At 54.1% G+C, this 20,240-nt stretch overlaps 1 protein-coding gene across 1 annotated transcript in view; it reads left to right on the top strand.

Moving 5' to 3' along the window:
* Positions 1-376: 376 nt before the first annotated feature.
* Positions 377-20,240, top strand: part of TMCC2 (transmembrane and coiled-coil domain family 2) — a gene marked incomplete at its 5' end in the record, with an annotated part of 36,762 nt that continues 16,898 nt past the window's right edge. Inside the window, 2 exons of the mRNA XM_080825048.1 lie at positions 377-583; positions 11,940-12,470. Coding sequence (XP_080681174.1) covers positions 377-583; positions 11,940-12,470 — 738 coding nt within the window. The remainder of the gene's footprint in view (positions 584-11,939; positions 12,471-20,240) is intronic.

Below are 20,240 nucleotides of genomic sequence, written 5' to 3'. Positions count from 1 at the left end.
CGTGCCGCCCAGCTCCCCTCCGCCCTGCCCGCGCCCTGGAGCAGAAAGTTTGGGGGGCCGGGGGCTATCTTCCTCCTCCCGTTCCAATGACTGCCCAAGGACTCCTGCCGCCCAGCCTCGACTGTGACCTGCCTCCGCTCCCCAGGTCGGAATGAACTATTCCAGGCTGTAACCAAGGCTCCGTGTCCTCGCCCCTCCCTCACCCTCCTTTTAAAAAGATTTATTTTTTAATTCAAGAAATTGTGACCCGCCGACTCCCTCTCCTCGTTGCTAATTGAGACCCCCGGGCCTCGTCTTCTGAGTGTAAGAGGGGGTGCGGTCTCCCCCAAGACGGCGCGCTGGAAGGAGAGAGTCCCCTTGCCGACCCACGGCCACCATGAAGAGGTGCAAATCGGACGAGCCGCAGCAACAGCCGGGCGAGGAGGATGGAGCTGGGCTGGAAGATGCCGCGGGCCCCCTGCCCGGCGCGGACCTCCGGCCTGGGGAGGCCGCGGGTGCTAACTCCGCAGGCGGGCCAACTTCAGACGCGGGCGCGGCTGCGACGCCCAACCCGGGGCCCCGAAGCAAGCCTCCTGATTTAAAGGTGAGCGCAGACCATCCCCCGGCAAGCCCAGCCGGCGACTTAGCTTTCCCCGCCCCACGCAGAAGTGCTTGCCCAGGATGAAAGTGATGGGGAAGCCAGGCAAAGGTCAGAGAGGATGTTCGGCCAGAACCCTGGGCTGGACGTCAGGTACCATTGGTGCCTCCGTCTTTCAGCTCCATTTCAGGCCTCTGTGTTTGTTCCTCATTATTCAGCAGACGTTCTAGTGACTCACCCACCCGAGATGGTTTGAATAATGTGTGTGAAGTGCTGTTCGCAGACAAAGGGCTGGAGAAATCCAAGATGCTAACTAAAAAGTTGACATCACTTTCCCTCCTGTAAGATGGCAGGGGAAGAAAATTGCAACGTGGGAGGCCAAGCAGAGGATCGTCCCTTTCCTTTGCTGCATTAGTTTCCTCCTTTTGGGACCTTCCTGGATGAAGCTCAGTTTGTCCATCTGTGAAAGGGGAGTGTGGATTTCTTGCCGTTAGGTGGAGCCAGAGGTTAAGCTAGTGCTTGGAGATCCCTGCCTGCCGGCTGAACCAACCCCCAGGGTGGAGAACTGACAGGTGGCCAAGCGGTACTTGGGCTGGTTTGGGGCACACATGCTGAGCCGGCAGTTAGAACCAGAATCCGGAAGAGCCGATCACATGCAGCTGGGAGCCCTTTATTTTCCTGGCCTGCGGTTGCCGAGACAATGATCGCGCTATGTTGAATATGTCTCTCTATTAATTAAAACGGCAGCGGGGATAAATAATGCACCTTTGCGGGAGCTGCTACAGGGATTGCAGGCTCAGGATTTGCGAGCCGGCTCACCACGGGGCTGAGCGAGATGTCAGCCCAAGGAAGGAACTTAGATGCCTTGGAGATTGATGCCTCCGGGGAGATATTCTCCAGAGGGGGTACAAGGTCTGGGCTAGGGGAGCCAGAGGACTCCATTATGTTAAATAAAGCCTGTATCCTATGGCAGCAGCCACTAAAGAGCTTACCAGAATAAGCCAATGACATTCCTCGTTTGGCCTGAGCAGCTCAGAGTCAGGAAGTCCGAGCGCAGGTGAGTGGGCTCTTACCTGTGTGTGTTACCTGTCTGTGTGCCTCGGGGAGGGCTAGGAAGGGAGACAGCTAGCTCCTTGCGTGTACTTCCAAAAAACTGGTAGTTGTGGGAGTGGGACCTCTGGGGCTGCGGCTGCCCTTTTTGGAGGTTGGGGGCAAGCTTCTGTCCACGAGCCTGCAGAGGCTTGTGCTGTGAGTCAGGCCCAAGGAGTCCCTGGTGCCTGTCCCAGCTGTCACCTGTGAGCCCACCCTGGGTAGTTCCTATTTTCAGTGAGATGATGAACAGAAATGGGTCCCCTTAATGTGGATGTGAAAAGAGGGGAGGCTTCTCCTGCACCCTTCGGCCTCCAGCCTCATTCTGGGCCCATCCAAGATGAGTCTGGCGAGTAAACCTCGATTCTGTGGCCAGATGGGACCCTTGCCCTGAGTTGATGAGAAGCTGCCTTGGAAACTCCCCCAGTCCCCAGCTCAGGCCGGCAGTGCAAACTGCCAGCTCCATTCACTTCCCTCGGTTGCCTACATGAGCGAAGGTGGGCTGGTGGTGGTGTGGGGGCTGCAGTGTCTTTGTCTCTGGATAATGCTGCCTTAAGAAGCTCGTTCATCTCCACCCTCCTATATCATCTCTCTCTTTTCTTCATCTTTTCTTTTCTTTTTTTTTTTTTTTTTTGGTGACACCCTCACTGGGGCTAGGGCAGACACAGCAGCAACTCCACACCTGATATTAACTGCTGAACTTCCCTGAAGCAGAATTGAGATTTGATGTGAGAACAGGAGCCTCACTCCCCTACCCGAAACATCTCACTGAGGTAGATCACAGCCGTGTGGACCCAGGCACAAGGAGCAGAAAACAGAGCTGCTGCAGGCTCAGTGGGAGTGTGGGGTGACAAGCGGGGCCTTTTCCTGTTTATCTCTGTCTGCTTTATCAAAACATGTTTACAAGGTAGGGACTTCAGAACCAGATAGGAACTTGGGGATCGGAATTTGATTTGCTGTGTGATCTCAGGCAAATCACTCAACTTTCCTGAGCCCTTTTCTGGGAAAAAGGAATAAGGATATTGAACTGTGTCCAAACTTGGTTTCCAGTGCTGGAAAAGTTGTTTTGGTGGCACAGTTTTCCGATGAGGGAAAAATTCCGTGACTGGCTCTAGCATTGGGTAGAAGCAGGCTTGTTTTGGATTTGCTGGTGGTACTGGAAAGGGGCAAATTCCATTTTTTTTGTAACACCCCTTTGCCCTGTACCTAGGTTTGGCCTAGGAAGATCAGCAGCTCTGCTTTGGTTTTCATTTTGAACTTGGGAGGTAGGAACTTTGGGTCCTTTGGTCCCAGTTCTGTTTTCTTGTGACAACTCCAGGCATTGTGATCGATTAAGTGCACTGGAGGAAATGATCTTGAGGAAGGGGCAAAAAAAATCAGAGGCTTTGTCTGAACTACCTCCAATGGCAATTGGGGGGGGTGGGTTAGTCTCTGCCGAAGAGATCTGAACGCCCAAGCTGGGGGCAGCCACAGGTTCCAGAGGCCCCTTTGGCCTCTCTCCATGGCCCTTCGGTGTTGTGGAGTGTATTATTCTGCACTGGAAATTTCTGCTACAGGGGTCAGGGGTCATGATTATGGGGTCAGAGGGCCAGTGAAAAGAAGGAAAAATAGTTACACAACAATCTTAAAGGAGCGATTATATAATTGTTACTGGAAAATCACCTAAAAAGGGACATTGCCTCACAGGAGGCTCCTGGGGGTACTCAGGGAGACCTTCTTCGCCGCTCCACACACTTGAGGTGACACCCCCTGCAACATGAAGCCACAATCCAGAGTCCCACTGCCCAGCCCCTTGTGGCCTGGGAGTCCTGTTTAACCACTCGGGTTCATGTATTTGTTCTCATCATGGGCTGCTGCAAATTCCCTGCTAGTTGGGAGGACAGGCCAGGATAGCTGGTAACGGAGAGAGCTGGCGGACCCAAAGGACCCCGGAATTCTCCAGCGGGATAACCCAGCTCCGGCAGGAATGGGAGTGGGGAGGAGCTGAGGGGAAACTGCAGAAAGGGACGCAGAGTGCACATTCCTGTTAACAATACAGCATGTGATGGCTCTTGCTGAGGCCTGGGATGAGTGGCTGAGCATAAGAGTCAGCTGGTTCTGTCCCTGAGTTCTAGAATCCTCAAGGCAAGGCGGAAATCACCAGCCTCGGCACCTCTCCCACCCCTTCTGCAGCCAGAGGAATGGAGCCCTTCCCAAAAGGAAGACTCTGGGTGTGCTGGCCAGAGTCCTTCCCCTGATGTACTTTTCCCCTCACCAAAGCCCCTTTGAATAATTTCCCCAGGGATTTCTGGGCACTATTCATCTTTCTCCCAGAGGAAAAAAAGGGGGTGCCCTGAGGTCCATTACTACAGTCCTGGTTCGAAGTGCTTTTGACTCAAGACTCCTGTGGGTTCTAGCTCATGTTCTCTCATTATCACGATGCCCTGACCTTCCTGCCTGTTCGCAGTGAAGATGAGAAAAAGCAGGGAGAAGCCGACTTGCTGGGGGGGACGTCCCGGCCAGAGGCCGTGTGGTTCTCCTCGATGGCTCACCGCCTTTCCTGGCGAGCACAGGCGCATGAGCCCCTGGCGAACGGCCCGCGTTCCTTCAGCCCTCCTGTAGACCATCCGTGGGAAGGGGTCAGGGGTCAGCAGATGCTGAGCAACTTCCCTGGGAAAGGCGCTGTTTTAAACTGTGAAGTAGGGCATGTCCTGGAAAGTGTCTGAGAACATACATGTGCAGTTTACAGCAAAACAGACGCCCCATCTACCTACCACCCACATCAAGAAAGAACATTGATATTCCCAAAAGCCCTGCTCGTTTTTCTATTGTTGTATTTGTTTAATTTCTTTTTCTTGTTTTTTAAGTAAGCTCTACTCCCAACGTGGGGCTTGAATTCACCACCCCAAGTTCAAGAATTGCATGTTTTCCTGACTGAGCCAGCCAGGTGCCCCTTATTTGTTTTTGTGTTTTGGGTTTTTTTTTTTTTTTTTTTTAAGGCAATGCCTCTCGATCCAACTGATGGGTTTCCGTGTCTCCACTTCTTCAGTGGAGGAGAAGACAAGCTGCTTCACGGGAACATGGGTGGGATGAAGGTGTGTGTGCGCTCTGGGGGTCTAGTGGAGGGTTCTGGGGTTAGATGGGACTCTATGTGGCCTCCTAGTTCTGCTTTAAAGGCGATATGTTCAGGCTGGATGAGAGGCTGGGATGATTTCCTCAGGGAAGTAGGATTGCTGTAGACCTCGGATCCGGGGAAGGGGAAATTCGTTCTTTGGCAACAGGCAGTAAGTACTTGCCCTTCCAGGTAAGCTCCCGGTCTGCAGGACGAAATACTTGCCAGAAAATCATCCATCAGAGGACACATACACTTACGGGTGCTTTGAGCATCATTCGATGGAGTCAGAAACACATGGGGTTGATCAGAAGAGATGGGATGAGAGCAAGATATTTTTTAAAAAGATTTTATTTGTTTGAGAGAAAGAGAGAGCACCCGCACGCACATGTGGGTGGGAAGCAGAGGGAAAGGGACAGGCGGACTCTGTGCTGAGCAGGGGGCCAGACCCGAGGCTTGATCCCACGACCCTGAGATCATGACCTGAGCTGAAATTAAGAGTTGGAGACTTAACTGACTGAGCCACCCAGGTGTCCCTAGAGCAAGATATTAAAGAGAGAGTAGGATGTTAATGACCAAATTAGAGAGGGGCTTCCTAAATGGAGACAGTGGGACAGCACGTGCCAGGGGCTTTGTGGGTCCAGGGTCCTTTGTTGTCCCAGCCCTGTAAATAGTCAGAGATGGTGGAGGGGTGGCAGGAATGCTGAGGCCGCCTGGTATTTACCGCACCTGCAGCTAATGCGCCGAGGGCAGGGGTTCCTGAGGCCCGAAGCTGCTCCACTCCCACCCCCTCTGTCTTCTGTAATATTCGGAGCACCCTGTGTGTGGGCTCCGGGAGAATCGGTGACCGATGGGAAAGCATGTGGCAAAGGCAGCTCCCTGTTCCCCTACCACATCTCGGGTTCTAGAAGAATTCGCAGCTGCCCTCATGGTTCTTGTGGGAACTGTCTTGCAGGCTCAGTATTTACAGATTGTGCTGCTTTTTGTGTATCTAACGGTTCTTAGCAGCCAATCCCATGAACAGCCCTGTCTCCCCCTCCCTCAAAAAGGAATTGAAACATCAGATAAGACCTGAATTTTAGGTGTAAGTTAAAAAAAAAAAAAAGTGTGAGTTTCAGGAGCTGGGGAAGAAAATCTCTCGGTGGTTCTGGAGGTTAGCTCACAATTCCTCTCTGTCTTTCCGTGTCCTCTGAGAAATGGCCTCTCCCTTTGAAATCCTCACAAACCAGGAGGGTGCTTTCTTAGAAGGAGGCCAGGACTGGACAAGGCCCACCTTTATCAACCCAGCACTCAAGCCTCTCTCTGTGTTGAGAAGTTAGAACAAAGCGGCTGAGGGATGGCAAGTGTGTTTTGTGGTTGTGGGAGAAGAACAAGATTTGACTTTTCCTCTCTCTCATTCTTTCTTTCTCTCTCTCTCTCAAATAAATAAATAAAATCTAAAAAAAAAAAAAGATAAGGCTTTGAACAGTAGCAGGAGGGATCTGGGTTAGACACAAGAGAAAGCTGCCTGTCTGAGCATTTTATATCTTTGCAAAAGGTTGTTGTCGAAGGATTAAGTCCTTTGTAAGAGGGTTTGTAGGCTTGGATGGTTTCTGGTCAGAAAATATATTATGATGCAGCAATTGCCAGGTAATATTAGGGACACGAAGATACAGATGGCAGAGCTCGTGTCATCCATTCACTCATATGGAGGATTCTGGCCATAAGCAGGTGGAAAGTCGGCTAACAGGTTTGAGGGAGCGCCGGGAGCCAGGTCATGGGCACGTGATTCATTGCAAGGGGAGCGGTGCGGATGATGAGCTCTCTGGAGCTCCGAGCAGGGCGGTAAGACCTGTCGGGATGGCTTCACGGAGGGGGCAGGCAGGGAGGCAGGGGGAGGACCACAAGAAGCACTCAGGTAACTTTTTAAATCTGCTGGTATACGTTGAGTCAGTTCTGCCTAGAAACCCAGGGATGCGGCCGCCTTCCCAGACTTGCCCTGGCGCCAGGCAGAATTCTTGAAGCCATCAAGGAAGGAAGACTTAAAATAAAATGGAGAATGGGGAAGTCCTGTGCCCCTGGATGGAGGCCTGTTTTTTGAAGTGTCAGCTGTGATGCTGGGGAAGAAATCAATGATCCGAAAATTCTTCCATCACTGTGTTTCTAACGGAAACCCCAGACAGGCCTGAACACTGGCAGCTCCTCGCTCTTCTGGGGCATCGTCCTCGCGGGTGCCGGACCTGGGGTCAGGGTTCCTCTCCTGCTTCAGCCCCAGGCTCTCCACCCAGAGCAGCTCTAGGGCAATTGGAGACTTCCGCAATCCACTTTGTATCCAGAGAGTAGGACTCTGTGGGTTTTGACAGCGATTAGCTCTTTAATGCTGGCCCTGTTTCCATAGAGACCCTATAAATAGAGGAACGTTGGCGACCTAGGCTTGCTAAGGCTCACGGTGACCCAGTCACCCCACTGAACCCTCACAGCCGATACTGTGGTGGGGCAGAGGGAGTTCCGAACCCAGGTGGGTGGAAGGGATGTGCGGTGAGCTGTCAGGTTGGGGTAATTAGCCATAGGTTAGTGTGGCTTGTTAAGAGCCTCGCAGCTTTTCTGGGAGTTAAGAACACAGGGACCTGTAGGAATCAGAAGCCGCTTTGGGCTATTTTTAACCACATGGTACCAAAGACGCTGTACCCCGAAGCATTTTACTTTTGGCCTCATGCAGCTGGGTTGGCAAATTTTGGAGCACACTTCCCCTTTGGTGGACCCACACCCAGGGAGGAGAACGGATGAAGCCTAGCTGTTTAGAGACCACAGCCTTCTCGGGAAGGATCTCGCAGAAATCAGCCAGTTCACCCTTTCTTCCTGGGAGAGGCATGGCATCCCAAGGGCAGGGTGTCCTCGCTGCCCTGAAAAATAGTCTCAAGGGAGAGGACAGCAAATGCCCTGGCCTTCTCCTCTCCTGGCTTTGGCATCTGCCCTGGGAAGCCGTCCTTTCTGGCTAACTCCCGGCTTCCGGGCAGCTCTGAGACATTTCTTCCTTGTTCTGATACATCGGGAGAGCTCTGTTTATGTCTCACCCCTAACTCTGAAACATCTCAGCTCTCTTCTAATACATGGCTTCGTTTGGCCACCAAAATGGTTTCTGGCAGCTGGGGAAAAGCAAAAGTCAGCGTGGAAAAGCAAGTGACATTTAGTAGCTGGGACCTGTTAGTCAGAGCAGGTGGTGCTTTCTGCTGCGTTGGTGGCCAAGTTCCCTGAAGCTAGTCACCATGGTTTTCCTCATTTCCAAAACTTGCGGCTGGTTATGTGTATGTGCTGAGTTGTTGGGTTTGTTTTTGTTTTTTTGTTTTTTGGGGGGTTTTTTTGAACACTTACCATGTTATGTCAAAACTCCTCAACCGTCTCCTCTCTGACACCTACCTGCAGAGCACCCCCCCTCCCAGCTCCCGTGTTGCCCAGCTTTCCGGCCTAGCACTTTTTAAGGGAAAACCCCTTCATTTGGAGGAACACCCCTGTCCTGTTATTCTTGGACTCCTTTTTTGGTCTTTCCCTTCATGCCTACTGTAGACTTTTTAGCAGGCTCCTCGGCGCCGCTGGGGCAAAAGTCCTGCGGTCATCTGACTGCTATCTCTGGCTTTCCTTCACCTGTAGAACAGATGGGGAAGGTGTGAACTGAAGGCCCGTGGTGGTTAAAGCCCTTACCCACGTCCCAAAATGTGACATGGGCAGATCGAACACCACAGTTGGGCAACCCATCGACCCTGGTCCAGGCATTTTGGGTTTGTTTTAAACCTGCCCGGAAGACTGTTTGGGGATGCCTGTAAATACCACCATCTGCTTTAGTCTTGGAATCGGTGTGTGAGCCAGCGAAGGTAAATTAGACCGGAGGTCGGAGGCTTGTCTGTGTAATTTGGAACGAGCCACTGCACGTGCTGAACCTCAGTTTTTTTATCTGCAAAACGGAGACGCTGACACTAGTTCCGTTCTCCCTCCCGAGGTGAGGCTAGCCTCAGGTTAGAATGACTGTGTAAATTAGCGCTTTGCAAAATGCTGTGTGATTTTAAAATAAACTGACCGAGGATGTTAGGGTTCGAGGCAACAGGGCAGACAGTGGTGGCTGTTGGCCATAGCACCTCTGTCCGTGTCCCGGGGCCTAGAGGGGGAGGAGATGGCTTCGGGCTCTGGGACCTCTGGCGAAGTCTTTTGAGGGGAACCGAGCAGATCTAGAAGAGGGGCCACGAAGTTGGAGAAGCTAGGTCAGAAGTGGTCGGGAGAGGATAAAGAGACCTGGAACTGAATGCTAGAAGGACAATGTGGAATATGCAATGGGACTGTGGCAGGAGCGGCTGGGCCAGTGCCAGAGCCAGCTGGCCCCATCCGTGAGGCCTGGAGGGCGGTCTGGTATCAGCTTGGGCCTGGGGACAAAGGAGGGTCCTGGCGGTCCCTGCTCCGGAGGCCACAGGATCTGGCCATTTCCAAGTCAATGGCAGAGTGTGCTCCCCAGTCCGTCTGCCCTGCACATGTTGGCTCTGCCCAGAGCAGGTGCCTCCTGGCCCTACCTCAGGCTGGTCATGCAGGGATGGTTCCTCCTACGGGGGAGCCTGGTCGCCAAGGCTGCCCCAGCATTCAGTTCTTGAGGAGGAATGGTGGTAGCCTTCATTTCCTCATCGAAAAGTGGAAATCTTGCCGCTGTTGCTTTTATTAGTGTCTGGGAAAAATCAAGTAGGATAACGGAGCAGGAAAAAAAGGAAGTCATTGAAAACTGTAAACCGTGAGTCCATGGTGCGTGTCGCTGAGGTGACCCCTCTGGTCTGTGAAATGGGTGATGGAAGGGCCCTGCCTACTTTGGGCGTGGTTGGGAGACTCCAAAGAGGCCAAAAATGAAAATCCTAAACGCCACAAACAATCCAGAGGTGTAAAGAAACAGTAGGAGCTGGGTCAGCTTGTTCAGATCTAAATGTGGGTTTTTCCCCCCTGGTTTTTGCATGGTCTAAGGTTTTCTGCTCTGTTTGTTTCTAGAAAAAAAGAAAATTCAGTCCATGTAACTCTTTGAGCTGTTTTTTTTTTTTTAAGATTTTATTTATTTATTTGAAAGAGCACAAGAGAACACAAGTTGGGGGGGGTGTGGCAGAGGGAGAGGGAGAAGCAGGCTCCCCTCTGAGCAGGGAGCCCGGGACTCGATCCCAGGACCTTGGGATCATGACCTGAGCTGAAGGCAGACACTTCACCAACTGAGCCACCCAGGCGCCTCATCTCTTTGAACTGTTTTTTAAAAATGTGTTTGTCTCATGAGGTTATGGGTTGTTCCTCACAGACGAAGACGTGGTATGGCTCCCTGAGCCCCAGATGATCAGGTTCTGAGTTTCCCTCTTAGGAGCTACAGAGTGTGGGTTCTCCTGGTCTTGCACATCCCAATCCCCCCTTTTGTCTCTGAAGCTCTCTGCCTGGGGCTCGGCCTGGCCAAATCAGCCAGCCCCCCGACGGACGCTGTCCCGAATTAGACCACACGCTGTCTCGCCCTGGCCTGAGCTGTGCAGCCTGGGGGAGCAGTAGAGCGGAGAGCGAAGGCCGGGGCCAGAGCAGTGTGGAATCCGCGGCCTAAGTGGTTTGTGACAATCTGAGGGAAAAGACACTCATTTAGAAACCACATTCTAAAGAAGTGGTCACATTCCTGACTGCGTTACAAGACATGCCCATAGAAGTGAAGTTTATTATTATTTTTTATGTTTACCAGTATAAACATATTTATTCTAAAAGGTATTATAAAGGATACAGATGACTAGGCAGATGGAGAGGTACCAGGGATGGAGTATGGAAGGGTCCTGAAGGCAGGAGCTTCTGTCCTGATGGAACTAGGGTACAGCACCCTCCCTTCAAGTGGATGTGTTCACCAACCTGGAAGCTCCAGTAAAGGTTATCTTATTGCCAACTATATCAGAAATGAGACTCTGTCCGTGGATCATGTGGCTCTTGATCTCTGGGTTGTGAGTTCAAGCCCCACACTGGGTATAGAGATTACTTAAATTAATACAGGTTTGTTGTTGTTTTTTTTTAAATACAGGATTTTAAAAAGAAGAATTAGGGGCGCCTGGGTGGCTCAGTGGGTTAAAGCCTCTGCCTTTGGCTCAGGTCATGATCCCTGGGTCCTGGGATCGAGCCCCACATAGGGCTCTCTGCTCAGCAGGGAGCCTGCTCTCCCCACCCCCCTCCAGCCTGCCTCTCTGCCTACTTGTGATCTCTGTCTGTCAAATAAATAAATACAACCTTAAAAAAAAATAAAAAGAGGAATTAGATTGGCTACAAATAACAGAAAATCGTGCTAGAGTTCTGTAGACAAAGATAGGTTTATTGCTTTCATGCAGCCAGAATTGCAGGGTAGGCAGTCACAACTGCTCTGGTATTACCACGGGGCCGTCACGTTCCCAAGCTGGTTGCTCATGGCTCTCCCATGTACGTGCAGCCCTGCATCATCACACTGGTCATCTTGTGTTTGCAAAATGGCTGCTGCAGGTCCAGACATTACGTCTGCATTCCAGGTGGGAAGAAGTAGGAAGGGTAAGGATCTTTATCAGGAAGGCGAGTGTTGCTAGAAACTCTCACCTGGTTTCCCATTGGCTAAAGCTGTCATGTGGCTACTCCTAGCTGCAAGGGCGTGTGATGGAGGAAGAATTTTCAGCAAAGTATGCGAAGGCCAGGCAGTTTGGTTGGTAAGAAAGGGAACAGATATGTGGTAGGCACTTAGCAGAGTCCACCACAACAGTATGGTCCTGATTTTCCCAGAGAATGCTGGGACGAGGCCTCTCTAGAAATGGTGTCCTGGTGGTGTGATGAAGACAGCGCAGCTTGAAGAACCTAACTTAGAGGGAGGGAGGGACCAGAGGGTGGGGGTGGGGGATCAATCCAGAGGGATACAACCCTGGAAGCCAGGTGCTGCTGGTGTGTGCCACGGAGCCGCGGACTAGCCACAGGATATCATGCCTAGTCACCCTGAACCATGTATTGGTTGGGAATGTCCTGTGGGGAGTTTTGGGGGGTGCGTTTGTTTGGAACTAAAAGAGGAGCAGGTCAGGGTTTACCACCTTCCTGCAAGGTGCCCTTTACCGGTCTCCCAAGAAGAGACCCGACCCCCCACCCTAGCTCTGCCCTCACCCACTGGGCATTCCAGAGCTTTCCACTCACCACGGTTCTTCATCTCTCCCCCTTAAGAAAATCCAGCAGCTCTCGGAGGGCTCCATGTTTGGCCACGGCCTGAAACACCTGTTCCACAGCCGGCGCCGGTCCCGGGAGAGGGAGCACCAGACGTCTCAGGATTCCCAGCAGCAGCAGCAGGGCACGTCCGACCATGAGTCCCCGGACGAGAAGGAGCGCTCCCCGGAGATGCACCGCGTCTCCTACGCCATGTCCCTGCACGACCTGCCCGCGCGGCCCACCGCCTTCAACCGCGTGCTGCAGCAGATCCGCTCCCGACCCTCGATCAAGCGGGGCGCCAGCCTGCACAGCAGCGGCGGGGGCGGCGGCGGGGGTGGCAGCCGGCGTACCAAGAGCAGCTCCCTGGAGCCCCAGCGCGGCAGCCCCCACCTGCTGCGCAAGGCCCCCCAGGACAGCAGCCTGGCCGCCATCCTGCACCAGCACCAGGGCCGCCCCCGCTCCTCCTCCACCACCGACACGGCCCTGCTGCTGGCTGACGGGGGCAACGTGTACCTCCTGGCCGAGGAGGCCGAGGGCGGCGGCGACAAGGTGAGGTGGGTTGGGGGGGAGGGCACTGAGCTGGGGGGCCCTGCCTCGCCAGTACCCAAACCCCGAGGCCCACAGACCTCTCTGCTCTGTCGCAGGAGTCAGAGGTAGGACTGAGCCCAAAGCCAGAGATGATCCCCAAATGGCCCATTCCTGTTTGTTTCCGCATTTTTCAAAAATTATAGTTTGCTGCTGCTGATATTAATTCTGGCTTATTTACCTTAAACATGCTATGGGGAAGCGGTAGGTACAGTTGGTTAAGAGCACAGACCAGCACCAGCCCTGGCTCGGCCACTTGCTAGCTGCACCAGTCACTTAACCTCTTGTGTACCTCAGTTTCCCCAGTTGAACATGAGGCTGATAACAGTAGAGTTGCTGTAGGATTGAATGGGTTCATATTTGTATAAATACTTGGCATGAAGCCCGGCACAGTATCGTTTTTATTATTATTACCAACCAAAGAAGATAGGAGAGGAATCCATGAAGGGTTGTTTGGTAAGGAGAACATCTAGTTTGACACTTGCTGAATTTCTGTCTCCGTTCCTTTATTCACATGACAAGTGCTTATCGAACACTTGTTAAGTGCCGTAACGGTGAACGAGATGAAGGTGCTGTGTTCACGTACCTTTCTGAGCAGAGGGGAGGGAGATGGGTAGATGGACAGAATCGGGTGATAAGGTTGTGGTAGAGGCTATGGAGGCTTTGGGGGGTTCAGGGGGAGGGGAGAGCCATTGGCAAAGATCTGGAGGAAGCCATTGAGTTGAATCTTGAAGGAGTATAATTTAGCCAGGAAAGAACGAGGGGGTGGGGAAGGGGGAGGTGTAGCACGCACAGAAACCGGCTAGTGGTGCAGGGGGCTCTAGGCTCCACTGTGGTTGGAGCATCCAGCTCTGTCGGGGGCTGACAGGTAGGCAGAGCCCGGATCACAAGGGCAGTGTGAAACCATCCATGGGTGTTAGGCAGGAAGCCGGGGAGAGGCGGTCTCTCTGGACCTCAGTGTTGGACTGGGAAGTTAGACTGGGAAGGGGACAGGCGTGGAGTCAAGGAAACTGTTTTTGGAGCTACTAGAGGAGTTTAGGCTGAAGTCAGGATGGAGAGGAGGCAAATTCAGAAGGCATTTGGAAGTTGGAATCAATAGAGTGAGAAAGTGGAGAGGAAGACGAAGGAACGAAGAAGAGGATGATTCCATAGTTTCTGGCTTACCAGCTTGAGGGAGGGGGCATCCTCCAGTTGAGGAAACATGGGAGTAGGAATAGGTTTTGAAGGCAAGTCATGAGTTCACTTTTGGGCATGTGAGTCGCAGGTGCCTTTGGGAGCTGTCTAACTAAAGAGCACCAGCCGGTAGTCAGGTTCATGGGGGAGAGGTCTGGGCTTGGGCTGGCACTTGGAGTCAGCACTGAGCTTGAACTCACGGCATGTGTTGAATGAGCGGGAGGCCAAGGACAGATCCGACATACAAAGAACAGAGCAGCCAGACATATAGGCATCGTCCTGGAGAGACAGGACACTGAAGCAAAAGGAGGAAGGAGTTTGCAGGAGGAGGGAAGTACTCAACAGGGCGAAATGTAGCAGGAGGGGCAGGTCACATCGGGGTTCGGAAATGTACACAGGCAGTTGCAGGCAGTGGGGGGTCATTAGTAACCAGCAAGAAACCTGTTTCAGTGGATCGAGGAGATGGTGGCAGTGGGGGCAGCACGTGTCACTCATCTGGGAGAAAGGATGGTAGACACCGGGTTGAGGCACTTTGGGTTTTGTTGGTTTTTAAAAGATGGGTGGGGAGAGTTGTGGATCACAGAGGGCCTTGCCAGCAAGGTAAAAGGACTTCGGACTTTTTTCCCAAGTGAGATGGGAAGTCATTAAAAGGTTTTTGACACCTTTTAAGATTGCTGTAGGGGTGCCTTGGGTGGCTCAGTCGGTTAGGCGACTCCCTTCGGCTCAGGTCATGATCCCGGGGTCCTGGGATCAAACCCTGCCTTGGACTCACTGCTCAGTGGGGAACCTGCCTCTTCTCCCTCTGCTCCTCCCCCTGCTTAGTGAAGCTAGTGAAATCCCCCTGGGCATGAGCTGGCGGCGGTTTGCAGCTGGGTGGGTGCGGTGGAGGTGGGGAGAAGGGGCTGGATCCTGGATTTGCTTCTGAGCTCGAGCTCCATCCGTCTCTAATGGACGAGGAGCTTGCCAGAAAGGAAGCAGGCAAAGACGGCACATGGGTTTTTGGCCTGGCAGCTGGAAAGAAGAAATTGCCATTAATTGAGTTGGGAAAACAGGCAAATGGAACATATATCTGGCAGGGGCCGTGGGGGCAGAAATCGGAGCGAGGTTTTAGACGGGTTGTGTTGGAGATGGCCTCCGACATCCAAGTGGAAATGCCAAAGAGGCCGTCCGGTGTGTGAGTGTGGAGTCTTGGGGAGAGACCCAGGCTGGAGGCATGCATTTGGGAATCGTCCGTGTACAGACAGGATTGAAAACGACGGCACTGGACCATTTGCAGGCATTGTTTCAGCTGTGGAGAGTGTGTTCCAAGAGTGAGCTCTGCGTGTCGGCTGAAAGGCCTTGTGGAGTGGGGACCCGGAGGGGCCTGGTAGAGCGAACGGAGTTAGGAGCTTGCAGTGAGCAGCCCGGCCCGCCTCTCCGTGCTGAGTCAGTGAAAGCACTTCACAAAGCAAATTAGAGCAATCCCGGCAAGAGAGGGTCCCTGGGACCACAGCTGCCTTCGAGGAGGGAGAACGTGAACCTGGTATTCTCCGCTGCCTGAGCAGACAGAGCAGGTGGGCGGCGGCCCCGTTAGAAGCTGGCGGTGAAGGCTTGTTGATATTTGCTGACTCGGGGTGCAGGGGGCTTGGAGGCAGGTGCATCCGCTGGGGAGCTTCTCCCCAGGCTTATGCCTGTGGCTGCTGCTTGGCCTTCACACTGCCCCCGAGACGGCCGGGCTTCTCTTCTTGCCGCCGGCGGAAGACTGGGGCTGGACACTGTTGGGCGAGCTGCCGGGAAGGACGGTTCCCTGTGTTCAGCGTGGTCACGGGGGAGAGGATGGTTGCTGGGATTGTTTTCTATCCGTATTTAGAACTTACAGCTTTCCCAAACTCTGTCGTGTTATTGCCTGATTGATGACATCCCCGTGAAGCTGTCGGGGCAGGCACTGTCTCCGTTTTCCAGCTGAAGAGATGGGCCTAGAGGCATCAGGACACTGCTTGCCCGAGGACACGCGGCCACTTCCTGGCAGAGAGGAGACTGGATCCCACATTCTAGAACGTGTGCCAGGTCAGACAGACGTGAAGTCATTACAAGCGCTAAGGGCCGTTTTATGCGGTACCCACAGGGTGCGGGTTCGCCTCGGCTCAAGCGGCTGACATTATGGCTTGGTTGCCATTCCTCCTTCTGTGACCCAGCTTTCCTGCCCTGTAACTGTCCCACCAGGGATAGGCGAGGCCCTGGGGGGCTTCTGAGGAGGAAAGGGGTCCTCTAGCCATCAGGAAAGCCTCCGTCAGCTGACTCCCCCAGACCCAGAGGCCATTGGTCAGGGTGAGATGTGTTGCTGGTTCCGCCCCGGTCTCTGGGCATGAATAGAAGGTATTCTTCTCTCTAGTAAACACAGCTCCCCACATGCTCTCTGCAAGCTTGCTGGTGATTACTAGCATCTATTTTTAATTCATAAGCCTCCCCTACTACCCACACCCCTTGCCATTGTTTGGAACTCACCAGCTGGCTTTCGGACCAGCGGGCCCTGGCGGGGGTTGAGTTACTGGAACAGCCCAGGGGCAGCTCTGGCTCCTCAGCTGTCATGGGGAGGCTCGCCCAGCCCCCACCCAAAGAGAGCAGGGGGCCCCCGAGGACAGCAAGGGTGCAGCAGGGGGACAAGACAGGGGCTCAGGGTCCTGGGAAACCACTCAGCCTTGGTGACCTCATCGGGCTGTTGTTGTTCCTTCCAGATCCAGTGAGCTGTTTTTGACATCATAACTTAAATGATTTTCCCTTAAAAGCAGAAACAAATGCCCATCCCTGCCCCAGACCCTGCTTCCTACCCTTTTTGGAGCCATGAGCAGGGTAGCTTCTCTCTCTGCCCGATGGCTAGAAAGCGGAAAAAAATTGTCACCCTTTGTTGGAGCACTGGCAGGTGCAGAGAGAATGCAGGTGACATCTGGGTTCTTTGTCTGTGTATAGCGCCGCCTTAACCTCTGGGATTCCTGGGCCCCCAGGCCTCGGCAGGAACCACTGGGTGCAGGTGCCATGGAGTTGGGCCGCCTGGATCCCTGGCAGATGAGTTCGTTCTCTCTCCCTCCCTCCCTCTCTCTCTGTCTCTTTTTGCTGAGCAGCAGTTCCTAGGAAATGTGTACTCTCAGAGAAACCTAGTAACTCTTCCTGTCCCGCCTTCATTTCCTGCTCCCAGCCTTTCAGGGAGTGGTTTAGCCCCTGCGGGGGTCAGAGGCTTCTATTCCCTTTTCCTCATTTCTTCCACATCTGGTTTGGTCACTGCTTCCCTCTTGGCCTTAATCAAAACTTTCCCCCAGCTGTTGCCACGCGTCCCACACCCCTTCTGGGCTTTTGTAAGGTGCTCGGGGCCTGAGGGTCCCGGGAGAGGGAGAGTGTGGGAACCTGGGTTTAAGGCCGGTGCTGCCAGGTGGGCCCCCGGCCTTGCTCTGGCTGCCTGTCCCCTTCTGGGTGGTGTGGATGGTGCACCCTGACGACAAGGAGGGGTATGCGGCGGGAGCCTGGAGCCCACACAGGGAGTCTGGATAGCCTTAAGAGACCAGTGTGGAGGTGCTCCGTGCCAAGCCTTTTGGTGACAGGCCTGCTGCCCCTGCTGAGCCAGGAGGGGCGGGGTGGGGGAGGCCAGGTCCACACGGTGAGGTGCAGAGGGCGGAGGGATCATGTCATGACTGGATACTTCCTGTGGCCTCGGGGAGGTCTTATCTCCAGGCTCCAGGCTGGGCAACCAGTGGCGTTCAGCTCATCGCCCGAACCAGAGCGGACTCTGGACAACCTGTTCCTCAGTAGACTCCACCAGACTTACTCGACAACAAGATTTCTTCTCCGCCCTGTGAGCACCCCTGTTTACGCCAAGGAATGGCACGTGAGGGGCCACCCTTAGCCCTAGGCACTTGCCAAGAAGACCGATGTTGGCAGGTGCCGAGGGGCCCTCGTTTGTTTATGTCTGAGAGCCTGCCGGGGCAGAGGGGGTGGGGCTGCTCTGCGGGTTTTCAATCTGGCCCCGCAGCAGCTGGGGGAGGCTGGACCATTCGTCTGGGGGGCCTCCTCGTATGTCTGAGCTCACAGGCCGGATAACATGGGAGGCCGATGGGGCCCCGCTCTAGGGTCAGCTGGGTCCCTTGGCCCGTCCACACAAACACATCCACCTTGAGAGCCATGTGGCAGTCCGCCCGCTCAGGCGTTCCTGCACACGCTCGGGTCTGTGCCAGCCGGAGCTCACTCCCAACTGCTGGAGAGGACCGCCACCTACTCTGCTCCCCGCCGCCACCCGTCCTGTCCCCTCTTCCCTTCTCTTCTTCTCTGCACGGAAAGGCTCCTCGGGTGGAGGGAGAGCAGTGGCAGCCGGCCCCGCGGCCTCCGAAGGGACTCCGGAGGCCGTGCCCAGGCTACCAGCCGCTCACCAGGCTAAGGCGGGCCAGCGCTGTGATGTGCCATGAACCTTTGTTCCCTGTCTCAGTGATTCAAAGACCCTGTTTGCCAGGGTCCTTTGGGCCCCACACAGCAGTCTGTCTTGTGGTACCTTGACAAATCAAGGGGTTCTTCTCTTAGTTCGAGTTCCTCATGTTCAGGTGAAGCCCTTTGCCTGGTAGGGGTCCTGTCCAGGCAGGAGAGGGGCTAGAAGGTGAGGACCCTCCCCCTTATCTAAAGCTCTGACTCAGAGATCATGAGCCACAGCCTTCTCTTTTTGAATAGGATCGTGGGCTCAGTTTGTTGTCCTAGGAGGCACCTGGCTGCTAGAATTCGCCTTTATTCATCTACTCCCCACTGACATCCATGACTTTCCAAAGTCATGACATCCATGACTTTCCTACAAGTTGGAAGGTCCAGCTCTTCTCCAGATTAGCCCTGGCTTCTGGAAGTACAGAATTCCGGGGGTGGGTAGTGAAATTAGATCATGTCCAGTTACCTAATAAGACCCAGGGTCTTGTATCTTCAACGTTCTTATGTCTTAGCTCAGGCGAAAAACGTGTGGGACACCTTGTGGCTCTCTGCAGCCCCTGGGGACTGAGAAGACACCAGCCCGGACACAAGTCCCCAGCCTCTTCCCTCGGCATCCTCAGCCCCCCTCAGGTGCCCCCTTGGCGTGCCCGAGGTTTGGGCGCAAACCCCACGCCAGAGCTGGTAACAGTCCGCAGCAGCAGGAGCTCTCTCTCGTCCGGTTCCAGACGCGGGGAGCCAGCGCTGGCAATGCGGGCGTGGGTCATGGGAGCTGGCGCAGGTCTCCGCGGTCCCCGTGCTCATTCCTCCCTGGATCGACCACATCCCTGAGATGTGAAACATGACCCTGGTCCCCTCTGGCGCCAGATGAGGCAATGGAAATACAGTAGCGTTAACCTGATCCCCTCTCTTGCCTCTTCTTTCTTCTCACGGGCAGTCTGGACTTTCTCTGTTTATACCCCGCAGAGCAGAGGGCTCTGAAACAGAAGCAGGGGTGAATACACACCCCCTACTGCATTCCTGCTGGGCTCCGGGGACCAAGGGCTCCCCTGCCCTGCAGTGTGGGGGCTGCAGGCAATGAGTGACGTTTCTGGAAACAGTAGCCTTGTCCGACCTTCCTCTCTCTCTCTCTCTGTCTCTCTCTGCCAGGTGCTGGGATGTCTGACTGTTTTTGCCTCCTCCCCGCCCCCCCAGTCCCCATTTCCCTCATCTTCCAGAGGCCCACTCTTGTGCTTCTGTTTCTTTTGTCCTCTTGGACCTTCACCGCAGTCTGGTTTTGGGGAGTTCTCATGGCATCCTTTCCACCTCTCCAGATAGCCCACTCCTGGGACCCCGGAGCTGAGCCAGGATCCAGGGCTGGTGAATAATTAAGCGTGCTCGGCAGAAGCTCAGGCAGATCCAAAGCGATACCGTGACCTCCTTCGGGTGGCTGGAAAGACAAGCGCTCTGTAATCTTAACTTCATTATATAAGGTTTCTTCACTGCCGGAGCAGGCGGCTTCAGACCCACATGCGATCTGGGCCCCATGTCTGAGTCCTGGCTCCTCTGGGGCGCAGAGGCATGGGGGCAGGCCCCTAGGACTCGTTGCCCGCGTCCCTCTGAGCCCAGCTGGCTTCGGCGCGTGGTGGAGCAGCATGTCACGGCTTCCAGAACACTGTCACTTCCCTTTCTCATTTAATCAGGGCAGCTCATGGGACGTGAGGAGCCCTGGAGTCGGCAGGATGCCCCAGGAGTTCTGCGTTTCAGTCCTATGCTTTCAGAAAGGAATCATTCCGAATTCTTCTTGGCAGATGGAGTGGGGGTGTGAGGGCGAGTGATCTGCTTTCCTAAAAACTGTCCAAAAAGAAGATGCTGCATTTTGTCTGGGTCACTTTCTCCCAGACCTGTCCCCAATGTCCCCACTGCCCAGGAGAGGGAGTGGCTATGAAACGGTCATCTTTTTCTACCCACCTGACACCAATTTTGATTTTCCTTAAAGTGACCAAGGGGAGTGGCCTCCTGCCTGCTTTTCTTGCTCATGGGGCCCAGCCTCTCCCCCCAACCCCCACTCCTTGGAAACATGCCCACCTTGGTTGTGATAGTTCATCCTATAGACTGTGAAACTTCCTCCCCTGCCTTCCCCGGGGGTGG

Source organism: Martes martes (genome assembly GCF_963455335.1).
Source record: "Martes martes genome assembly, chromosome: 15".
NCBI classification, from domain to species: Eukaryota; Metazoa; Chordata; class Mammalia; order Carnivora; family Mustelidae; genus Martes; species Martes martes.
Note: the sequence above shows the minus strand (reverse complement) of the source record. Positions and strands in the feature narration are given on the sequence as shown.